Source organism: Centruroides sculpturatus, unplaced genomic scaffold (assembly GCF_000671375.1).
Source record: "Centruroides sculpturatus isolate CEXI.00-Female unplaced genomic scaffold, Cexi_2.0 scaffold1832, whole genome shotgun sequence".
Taxonomy (NCBI): domain Eukaryota; kingdom Metazoa; phylum Arthropoda; class Arachnida; order Scorpiones; family Buthidae; genus Centruroides; species Centruroides sculpturatus.
In genome coordinates this window covers 1-11,948 of record NW_019385975.1, presented here as the reverse complement: position 1 = coordinate 11,948, position 11,948 = coordinate 1, and the positions used below count along the sequence as shown (strand labels likewise).

The 11,948-nt window shown below is 34.5% G+C and overlaps 1 protein-coding gene across 1 annotated transcript; it reads right to left on the bottom strand.

Moving 5' to 3' along the window:
- Window positions 1–1,850: 1,850 nt before the first annotated feature.
- Window positions 1,851–7,707, bottom strand: LOC111612890 (transformation/transcription domain-associated protein-like). Its single transcript, XM_023354174.1, has 5 exons — window positions 7,473–7,707; window positions 7,189–7,330; window positions 3,620–3,816; window positions 3,446–3,545; window positions 1,851–2,181 (listed from the first exon to the last, which is right to left on the bottom strand). Exons 1-5 carry the CDS (start codon window positions 7,551–7,553, stop codon window positions 2,072–2,074), a joined length of 630 nt encoding a protein of 209 aa, XP_023209942.1. The 5' UTR covers window positions 7,554–7,707; the 3' UTR covers window positions 1,851–2,071.
- Between the last annotated feature and the right edge of the window lie 4,241 nt (window positions 7,708–11,948).

Genomic DNA, 11,948 nt, shown 5'->3' with positions numbered 1-11,948 from the left:
AGTTTTTTCGACTCTCGTGGGGTGGTGTGTCGTGAGTACACACCACAAGGCCAAACCATCACAAAGGAGTACTACCAGGAGGTCCTTCGTTGTCTTTCCGATACAGTGCGACGCAAACGACGGATCTGTGGTCGATCAAAACTTGGCAGCTCCATTGTGATAACGCATCCGCCCATTCTACGCATCTGATTCGGGCTTTCGTCGCCAAACACTACACTCCTGTGGTTCGTCACGCTCCGTACTCTCCCCACATGGCTCTGTGTGACCTTTGGCTATTTCCCAAGCTGAAAATGCTGCTAAAAGGAACCCGAATTTAGTCAAGAGAAGACATCGTGCGGAATCTGACGGACCGGTTGATGGCCATTCCAAAAGATGCGTTCTAACAGTGTTCCCAGCAATGGCAAAAACGCTGGGAGAAGTGTATACATTACCAAGNATTTTTTAAACGAGTGAATTAATCATTATTTTGGCATATAAACACACTTTTTTAATAGTAACAAACAATTCTATTTTTTAATTATTAATTAATTATTTCCAATAAAAAATCAGCTGAAAGTCATTATGCTTTTTTTGAACATTGAAAAAATTAATTATTATTACTCCTTCTTCTTATTTTAACTCTTTCCATCCTATGGGCACTAAGAGGTCTTTTTAGAAAGCCCATTATGGGTTTGGCCAAGCCCACAAGATAGCAGGGTTGTGAGGGACAAAAGATGACATATCCAGATCTAGACAGACCACTAAAACATTCCTGGAGTTTTTTGACTCATCCAGATTCAATCCCAAATTCCCCAGAGCAGCAAAGCACTTTAACAATTTTGGCCATCACCACTACTTGTTTTTTATGTCTTAATTTTATCACCATCTGAATTAAATTTCTAAATCAAATATTTTCTATCCGTACATTCACTTAAAGATTATCAGAAAAAGTTACAAGAAATGTTTTTGTTATATTAATTTTCCATACAAAAAGATCTAAAACACATTAGCAAAATACAAATCCTTAAACAGTAATTTAATTATTCTTCATTCTCTTTTATATATGAACAATACTGTGCAAATTAATGGAAAGAAAAATAAATAAGTAATAGAAACAAGACAAAAAATATAAGTAATTAATTTGCGCAATACTGTATATTGATTGTTGTAATTCTTTTGTGATTGTGATATTTGAGAAATAAAGTCAATTAAAATCTCAACTGCTAACATTATATAACAATTTAGTGTAATTAAAATGGAAATTTCAAATATAATTTGCCAATGAAAAATTTTTATGGATATTTTAAATATTTGTTAAATAATTCTCTTGAATCACATTTTGATTTTCCACAACACGAATAAGTTTAAACTCAGAAAAATGAATATTCCAATAGAAAATATAACTGTAAACATCAATTAATGTACACATTTTGTGGTGAAAACAATTAACAAGAAACTAAAAAATATACTTACACTTTCATATAGAAAAAAAATGAATTAAAATATTTAAAATTTTGTGTAAATTGACAAATGTTTCTTGCTGAAAATGAATAATTGAGATTAAATAACAATTTCATCCATCTATGTATCAAATACATTACTTTTGCACTTTTTTAAAAGTTTCTCTGATTTTGTATAAAAATGAGTATGGATTATATATGATCCAGTATATTTTATTGGATAAAGCAAATCAAAAGCATGATTCAGTACAAGAATTCATTGCATAAAAATAGTATTTGTTTTCAATGAACAAATCAATTTAAATTTGTCATGAAAATATTTCTAAATTTAGAATTTAGTGAAGTTTTTTGTTTTAATTCAACAAACAAGATTATAGCATCTAATACAAACTGATACTTTATTATTGTTTTTACATTCACAAAAGTATGCAAATATGCAAAATTTTTGTACATGTTATATTAAATTCTACAAATGTTACTTGGCTTGTTTCATTTATACATTTACAATATGAAGACTTCTGAATCTTAAATATGGGAATGGAAATGATTTTATTATTTTTTTAAATGTTTAAATTAAAAAAAAGGTTGATGTTATCTGAGATGAATATTTTACAAGATTACAAAAAAACTACTCATAGCCAAGGATGCCATGCTGGATCCATTCTGCACAAGTTGTCATGGCTATTTGCTGCTGCAACTAGAGTACTCACTTTACTGTCAGCCCCATCAAATGTTGCTAAATCTAAATGGGAAAAATGAGAATTTTTAATCCATTTTATTTTGTAATGTTATATAAATAAAATTAAAATTTTAAAAGATTTAAGTTCAGTTGAGGTAAAGCAATTCTTCTAAACATTTATCATAGACAAAAGCATTATCTGATAAATTAATAAGAATCAATAACCAAAAAAAGCTTGCAAATATTCTGTTCATTCTACTTTATGGTGGAATATTGATAAGCAAGAGAGAAATACACGCATTCAAGCTAAGTCAATAGTTTCAAACTTTTTACAAAAGGACGATCACTTTAAAAAGTTCTTCTATACCTTACACTTTTTGTAAAAGCATATTGACCTATCATTTTTTATAATGTACTTAATTCTGACAAAATTAATATTTCATTATAAGTTTTTAATAATACACAATTATATTTCAAACAAAACAAAAGTAAAATAGCATGCTGAGATACCATATATAAAATAAAAAATTTTGATGATTACATTAAAGTCACAACAACAACAAAATAATGCTAATGAAATGAACATGAAATAATCCTACATGCAATCCACCAAATGATATGCCTTATTATAAATGTAAACATTATAATTAATTTTAGAAATTAACTTCATGTGTAATTTTTTAACTTTGCATATACATATCATTCACTGCTTTTTTCTTTGCTATAGTTAGATATCTATGAATTATTTACATTTCTACTTTTATGCAACTAGCATTCAGTTTATGTACTGTAAGAAAAATTTCTTTAAAAAATCAAGTTTATTTGACTTCACCTAATTTATCAATCAGTCAGTTGTTTTATACTTTTTTTAGGTTGATAATTACATGTTTAAAAAATTAAACATGTAATTATCAACCTAAGTAAGGGAAAGCTTTTGGAATTTTGATTACTTTTACATTGTATAAATTGTTGTTTATGAGTGTTCTATTGAATGTAACTCATGCCCACACATTAAGTCAACACTTAAAATCAATTAACTATTATAATATATATATATCTAATATTCTCATAGTCAACAGTTCATCTTTATTTAAATCATAAGTTTTTTAAAGTCCAAAAAAACTGGTTTTTTTTCTTTTTTGTCTTTGGGTATGAAATGTTAGGAGTCATGTATAACTGAAATTATCTGAGATATTGAATATCAAAATGGATACTCGTAAAAAATTTTGTATTTAAATTTTGAAGATTTATAATTAGAACATTTCAGTATTTTTTTTATATTAATTATTATTAATCATATTTTATTTAAAATAGCAATTTTACTTACTGTGTAACCTTCCCATAATGGCAACCACAGCTTTTGTAACCATAGTAATCAACTCCCCTTCTGTGTCACCTTGAGCAGTACAGGGTGATTCATCTTGTCGCTAATAAGACATTTTGTTATTTATTTCATAATCATAATTTACTTCAAGATGCATCATTAATTAATTATTTTTACCTTTTTATACCAAGCCAGAATTTCATCAATCAAAATTGCTCTCAGTAATGCCTGAACTCTAAAATTAGGCTGAACCAAACATCGAGCTGTGGCAATCATTGCTGCAGTCATAGGGCCACCAACACCAATGGGTGTGATAAATTCTGATATATTTGGAGTCAAACGGAAAGGAACAGGTCGATTGGCATCCAGTTCACCTAAGAAATAAACAGAAGAATTTAAAAACTAAATTATTATGTCTAATGAATAAAAATCACACTTTGTCAAAGATTTATTTTATTGAAATATTAAATGATTGCTAAATTTGTTAAGTTTTTTAATCATTATTTCTAACAAGGTATTTTATCACTAGTGGTAAACTGGCCCACTGAAAAATTCCCAATTTTCTGATGGGCTAGTATATTTCACTTGAGAAAAATAGTGCAATTTTATTTATTAATCTGTCTATCACATATTAAATTTTTAAAAAGTCTCATTCTAATATGTATGGTCCATATAAACAGTTAGATTGTATTTGTGAGATTCTGGAGCAATTCATTAGTTTAATTAAAGGGAAAACATTAATATGCAGTTAAATTTGAGAATTGGATAAAACACACTTTTTTCCACCACCTGGCCTTTCTGACCAATAGATAAGGCAATCAAATAACCATACAAATTGACAATTTTAACAATGTTTTGGATAAGTGTAGAGAGAAGCTAAACATATGGTTATTAATGAGGAGAGATGTCAAAATCAGTTAAATTATGAGGTAAGAAGAGTGAAATCGATAGTGATGTCTAAGAACTTCGAATTTGTTGCCTTATATGGTAAAAAAGAGTCAGAGCACCTGGCAAAAAGTATCAACAATCTGGCCAGGTCATCGAAGCCTTATTTATGGCCTGTATCAGTGACACATCTCAAACTTAGACCACATTAACCTATTCGATGTTGAAATTTTTATTTGTTGTCTGTGACGCCATGTTGAATTTTCATCGATGTTAAGCCTAAAATTTTTTTTTAAAATAACAATCGTGTTTACTGTATCATAAAAAATTATTTTTTTATGTTTCACAAACAAAATAAAAATATATTGAATAATATAGAAACACAAAAAATTATATTTTAAAAGTTCATTTTAATATAAAAATTGTGACGCATAGCAACATCTAGTATCAAAAACGTTCCGATGTAAACACGAAAATATTCGGGATTGCCCATGCAGGTCAATGAGGTCAACCTGAATATTTTCAGGAACAACACAGGACAGGTTAAATAAAAGTAATCTGACTTGACTCCATGCTTCGGAAGAATAAAAAGGGCTCAAACTCGATCATCGGGGCAGACTCCACCAAAGAAGCAGGTGGCCCAAGACTCCCATCCAGCCATTCTCCAGAACAACTCATTTCTCCAAATGTCTCTCTGAAACCATCGCCGGATGCCTAAAGCAGGGACATTAAGTAGAATACCTCTATTGGACCAAATAAATGTAAACTCTCTCTCTCTCTCGACTTAGATCTTTAGTTTAGAGGTTGTATATATCCCATAGATATTGGATTGTATAGGGATGTGTGTGCTATATGTCATACATATATTTGTAATTGTAGCTGGTTATTGTAAATTGCTTTATTTTCCTATTAAAGATATTGTTTAGTTAAACTGGCATTGACTCCAATTGTTCAAACCAGACACCTCATCAACTTATCTGTGACCTCCCCACTCTACTTATAGCCCATCTAGCCATCCAGTAACAACATGAGCAGGTTTTACCAACTCAATGCCAATCAAAGGGGTTGAGAGATTTGCTCTCTAATCCCCGGCTTCTCACACATTTGTCATGAACTATATATTACTTGAAATTTTAAAAGACTGTCCTTATGTAGATACAGACTGCAGTGGAACAGCCCATGCAAACTGACATTTGGCCTGTCACAATGTGCAATTTTAAACTTCTAATTTGAAAATAACATATCACAATTTGGGCTGTAGGCCACTATAATGGCATCCACATTGGACTAATACTTATATTAAATTTTGAGACTATGCGTGCTGCTGAAGGCATATTCAGAATGACCAGACGTATGCCCCCTCCTGTAATTTTTCATAGAATATTACTCAATTACACTAGAATTACTTTAGTTATCTAATCTCAACTAATTCAGGTTATGCAATATGCATTATTATATTTATTTTAAAGTAACTGATTGCTGAAGAGGGTTCTGATAAGTGTCCCTTGGATATGTTCATTTTTAAAATTATACGAGGTCTGTTCAAAAAGTATCGGACCTTTTTTTTCCACATAAACCAATGATGCGCAAGAGGCCTCCTTTGGTGGAGTTGTGGAGGGGACAGTCATGCACAGCCCTGAATTTTTTCCTGCCTGCAGAAAGCGTCAGTCGTTGGCAATCGGCCTATGAGTGAGGTCATGTAGTGCGCTCTCGTCGGATTTCACTAAGCTGGAAAATGACTGAACAACGTGAGCAACGATATTACATCAAATTTTGCCAAAAACCTTGGTGATACCCAAGCGTAAACCATTTGCAAGATTCAGCAGGCTTTCGGGGACGATCCTCGAGGCCAAAAAAAGCGCGGCAGGTCCACAGCAATATCAAAGATCATGTTGACAGTTTTTTCGACTCTCGTGGGGTGGTGTGTCGTGAGTACACACCACAAGGCCAAACCATCACAAAGGAGTACTACCAGGAGGTCCTTCGTTGTCTTTCCGATACAGTGCGACGCAAACGACGGATCTGTGGTCGATCAAAACTTGGCAGCTCCATTGTGATAACGCATCCGCCCATTCTACGCATCTGATTCGGGCTTTCGTCGCCAAACACAACACTCCTGTGGTTCGTCACGCTCCGTACTCTCCCCACATGGCTCTGTGTGACCTTTGGCTATTTCCCAAGCTGAAAATGCTGCTAAAAGGAACCCGAATTTAGTCAAGAGAAGACATCGTGCGGAATCTGACGGACCGGTTGATGGCCATTCCAAAAGATGCGTTCTAACAGTGTTCCCAGCAATGGCAAAAACGCTGGGAGAAGTGTATACATTACCAAGGAGACTACTTTGAAGGGGATTAGGGTTTTGTACCTCAAAGTCAATAAATTTATTTTTGCCGACCAAAGGTCCGATACTTTTTGAACACACCATGTATTAACTCATTGCAAGAAAATCCCTACAATTTTTCTGACTGCCTGGACTTAATCCAAAATCCCAAGAACAGTAGAGTGATGCTATAACTAACTCGGTCATTTGGCCAGTGATATACATATACATATGGGTCTTTATTTTGGCATATATTCTCAGGATAAAATTTGTAACTAGTCTAAAGCTGAATAAGAGAGGCTCTGTCCCCAACCCAACGTTAACTCAGTGTTTGGAGGCCACTCCAAACATTATTTCATAGCACTCCTTATCTGTGTTTATAAATAGTAAACACATTATTTAAACTTTTGTTTTACTTATTACTGTTTTCAATTGATGTATATTCTGTATACTTCAAGTTTTTGATAATTTGAAGTGGTCTCATTCACAATAAACTTGAATTTTCAAGACTCCATTATATATTTAATTTTTAAATAATTACCAGTTCCATCATCCACATCAAATTTAAAATATGAGATATTCATGAGACCAGAATCTTGATGAATGTACATCATGTCTGGATTCAGACGAGTCAAATGAAGCACAAATTCTGCAAATCCTGCTAGAGACAGTTGCAATGTAAACTAGAAAAAAAAATTTATACACGCATTAATACATAATTCTATAGAATTATATAAACTATTATAATTTTTGAATCTGGTTTAGTAGTTAAATATTACAGATATTAAAGTAATTATTTTTATAGCAATTATCAAGTTTTATTACCTGTTTCCGGAATGTCCAATAATTAGTAGCACCTGTATAAGTGTGAGATGCCCATTCACGCATCATATCTCTAGGAACCATAATACTTTGTACATCTTTCAGAATGTCTCTTAGTACTTGATGACTAGCCTGAGAACCTCTTGCTTGTACTGTAGCCAATCTTTCATAATAGCGAGCAATAGGAGCATCATGTTCAATACCCCGCTTTGCACATCTCTAGAAAGTTTTAATCATCATATGAATATTAAAATTACTATTATCAATTATTTATATAAAACTTAATTAATTATTAATTACATATAAATATAATGTTATTTAAATAAAAAATTACTAATTTTATGATACACTTGAAAGTAATTAAATTTCTGAAAAGACAACAAATGTATAATTAATATAATTAACAAAGCAAATTCTACAAAATTTTTATAATTTTCTGGATATTATTATTCTCTAAATGTACTAAAAATGTTTCCAAAAGAGAAATTGTCATGCTAGAACAGGAGGGTCCTATCTGCACTTTTGATCAAAATCAAGTTATTATTGCTATGCAACTCCATGACCTTGCATGTTGTATTAATTAATGGCATTAAAATTTTATTAACCATACCAGTTTATGCAATTTAATTCCATCTGCATTCTATACAATTGGAACTGGCTGGTCCTGTAGGAATCAGACAGTTAGGATGTGGTGAACCGCAGTTCTGTTTTTGATTGCCGCATCAGCATTGTAACTGCTTAATCGTAAGTTTTGTGTATACAGGATGCATAGGAAAGTCCCTTTAACTGGAAAATTCTTGCAAACGGAGAGAGCTATAGCTATGCAAGTGAGGTAACAGTATAGTATAGTGACTACGCCCGACCTAATGCAAATGACAACAGCGCTCCTAGTAGTGAAATTTGGAAGATAGGCAGTGCAAATCGAAAACGAAAACAGATAGAGCAAACTTTCCAATTAGAAAGTTTTAGAGCATCAATTACTTAGTATGAAACGACATGTGGTTCACACAGATAAGATAAACTGTCACCTATATAACCAAAAATGTCCGAAAGCGATGCACGCCATTTTATGTAAACGTTTGAAAGGAATAGCCATAGGTATGAAGAAATACACACAATTTATTGAATAAAATACGTACTTATATCAATACAGTTTGATAACAATGGCGAACTTTTTGAACATACTGGACATTAACTTGTTATTACTGTGTGACAGTTTGCCTTTCTGTTGTTTTTTGTGTGATGTTATCAAACTATATTGACATAAGTATGTATTTTATGCAATAAATTGTGCAGAGAATTGACTACAATCACCATACCAGTGAGTGTCCAGGAGAGCTTAGATGTAGCCACTGTGCACAGCAGCACCATTTTGCTGACTGCTGGTGCCTTGACAAGGCTCCTTGTTGTACTAACTGCAAAGCCACTAATAAAGTTCAACCAGAAGGCAAGCAGCTGAAAACTGACCACAATGCTTTTGATCCTGCATGCCCAATAACCAACAGAATCAAATCTAACATGGTCAGCCAAACTAATTATGGCCTTTAATTTCCACAACACTACTACTCAGTCAAATCATAACAACCTTAAAATTATGCAGATCAATCTCCAAAGGGGCAAAGCCCCTTCCTCCTTGGCCATCAAAACTGCAGAGGACTGGCACTCAGACATCATTGTGGTCCAGGAACCGTACCTTTTTAATGGCTACTTTACTACCCCTCCCAGAGGCTTTAATGATAAGATCAAAACAGCCATCCTTATAAAAGATACTAGCCTAACTGTTCAGCTCAGTTCATGCTACATCTCTCAACTTGCTATATTACAACTGGTATGGTGCACACTCAGAACATGGTCATCTATATTTCTTCTATCTACTGATCGCCTTTTGAAAACATTGAGCCTTTGTTAGAGGACCTTGATAATATCAATAACAAAATTACCGACCACCCATGGCTTTATCTGTGGTGATCCCAATGCTAAATCCTTCCTATGGCATAGTCCTAAAGAAGATCCAAGGGGCTATTGCATGCTTGAACTGATAGCAACTCTTCAACTGACATCCTGCAACATCAGCCTTCTCCCCACCTATTTTTCTTCAAGGGGAGAAAGCTGGGTGGATGTCACATTAGCTACCCATGTTAAATGGCTCCCATGATTAATTACTGCTCAACTATGGAAGAACTGAGTCCCAGTGATCATCGTTATGTTAAAATTGAACTAAACATTGAAATCAATAGGATCAATGATATTACTACCTACAGCTGTACCCACTGGCCCACTTACAAGCACCTGCTACAGAACAACTAGGTCACAGATTCTCCTATTACTGGTATGACAGAAGATGGAATTGATCAGTGTGTTTCTGACCTGACTATGACCATACTCATAGCTACCACTGGGCAAGCCGTAAGAAAAACAAAAAGAATACAAAAGCCCCATGGTGGGATAATGAACTTGATTATTGTCGAAAGGATGTGCATAAGCTACATAGAACATATCAGAGACAAAGATGGTAACATGAGGGAAATCCAAAGGGTCAACTACATTGCCAAATTTAATGACTATAAAACCTTAATAAATCGTAATAGACACCAAGCATGGAGAAGCTATTGCAGCCGCTTCAACACCCCTTGGAGCAAGCTGTATTATATTGCATTTAAGAGGAAAAACAAGGTGGAAATTCCCTCTATGATACTTATGGCAAAGGGCACTCACATCAACTCCCTAACAAGTACTATGGAAGAGCTCTTCAACTATCACTTCCCATTTGACGACGCCGATCTTGATACTGACACCCAGAGAGAATTGTGCAGCAACTGCCATGTGGCATCAAAAGACCAGGACGACAGACCATTCACGTATAATGAAGTATCCCATGCTATTAAACTCATTAAAATCAAAGAAGCTCCAGGCATTGATCAGGTAACTGGGAAGATAATCTGAGAGGCATATGATGCAATTCCTACTACTTTTGTTACTCTGTACAACTGCTGCATTTCTCTTGGGTACTTCCCTGCTGACTGGGAAAAAGCATCTGTTAAATTCATTCAAAAGAGGTCTAATGATAATCCTAAACACCCAAAGGATTTCAGGCCTATCAGCCTCCTTCCTGTGATGAGAAAATTTAAAATCCTTGATAGGCTGGTCAGCAATAGGATTTTAAATTATTTGAGGAGAAATAAGTCTCCACCAGCACAGATTCACATCTGGAAAATCCATTACTGCTGCTGTGTCCAACATTATTAAGTACATCACTTCTGCCAAAAAAAGAAGGTAAACACACACTCCTTGTGTCTATTGACTTCTGTGGAGCGTTTGATAATCTCTGGTGGCCGTCAATTCTCCATCAACTGTGGGTTTATAACTGCCGCGCAACTTATACAACCTGATGAGTAGTTTCATAAATGAGAGGCAGGCAAGCTGGCACCAACAACTTTAGATACAGCCATCGTGTTACCAAAGGTTGCCCACAGGGTTCAATTGCTGGCCCTAGCTTGTGGGCAATTGTACATAACGACCTCCTAACAATTCTCAATGGACCAAAAGATCAGCTTTTGCAAGGGTATGCAGACGACAGAGTGATTCTCATGTCAGACAAGAACAGTGGAAAACTGCCTGTCCTCTGTAATAATTTACTTGAAAAGGTTTCCAACTGGAGTAAAAGTGTTAATCTGCCAATCAACTACGACAAGTGCACATATATTATTTTCTTGAAAAAACACCACTCCAGAAAAGTCCTAGGATTCTTATAGATGGGTATCGGATTCCGAGAGTAACTAACTTCACTTATCTCGGGGTTGTTCTTGAGCTGCAACTCTAATGGACTAAACACATAGACATGGTGAGTGCCAAAGCTGTTCAGGTGTCTAATGCTCTGAACAGTATCACAAAAAAACACCTGGGGAATACATTATAATGCGGCATGTTATATCTACCTGGGGGCCATAGAGCCTATTCTTTTGTACGCTGCGCCTATCTGGGCAGTGGCCAACCAAACTGTGCACATTCAATGCAAACTCCTAAAGACACAGAGGATTGTCGCTCTACGTATTTGTAGAGCATACAGAACGGTGCCTACTTCGACCCTGCTTGTCATTGTGGGCCTCCTTCTAGTGTATATTAAAGCCAGGATGGCTATATTGAACTGGAATATCTGTAACAAAGTGAATGGCAAAGTTTCCAACAGCAGCAATAGTCATAATAACATCCTCTCTGTTTTTCTGGACCACATAAAGAGCAACATTGCTAACTTTGGCATCAAGCACAAGCTGGAAGATTCCAACTATTATGAAAATTATCCTACTCTTGGTGACAAGTACTTAAGTGAAAATGTTGACAGCGACTCTTCTCCATCTACACCAGTGTTTCTCAACGCAGACGATATCACTCCCACGTGGGCGTTTTTTTCATGTTCAGGGAGCGATTAGTAACAATTTATATTTTGGGGGGGTGAAAAACAATTTTCTAGGCGATATAGTA

Coding starts and splice junctions, on each gene's coding strand:
- LOC111612890 (XM_023354174.1), bottom strand. CDS start 7,553: ATGGTTCCTAGAGATATGATGCGTGAATGGGCATCTCACACTTATACA. Junction 3,546..3,619: donor TTCTGGCTTGGTATAAAAAG/GTAAAAATAATT, acceptor ATGTCTTATTAG/CGACAAGATGAATCACCCTG. Junction 2,182..3,445: donor CATTATGGGAAGGTTACACA/GTAAGTAAAATT, acceptor TTTCCCATTTAG/ATTTAGCAACATTTGATGGG.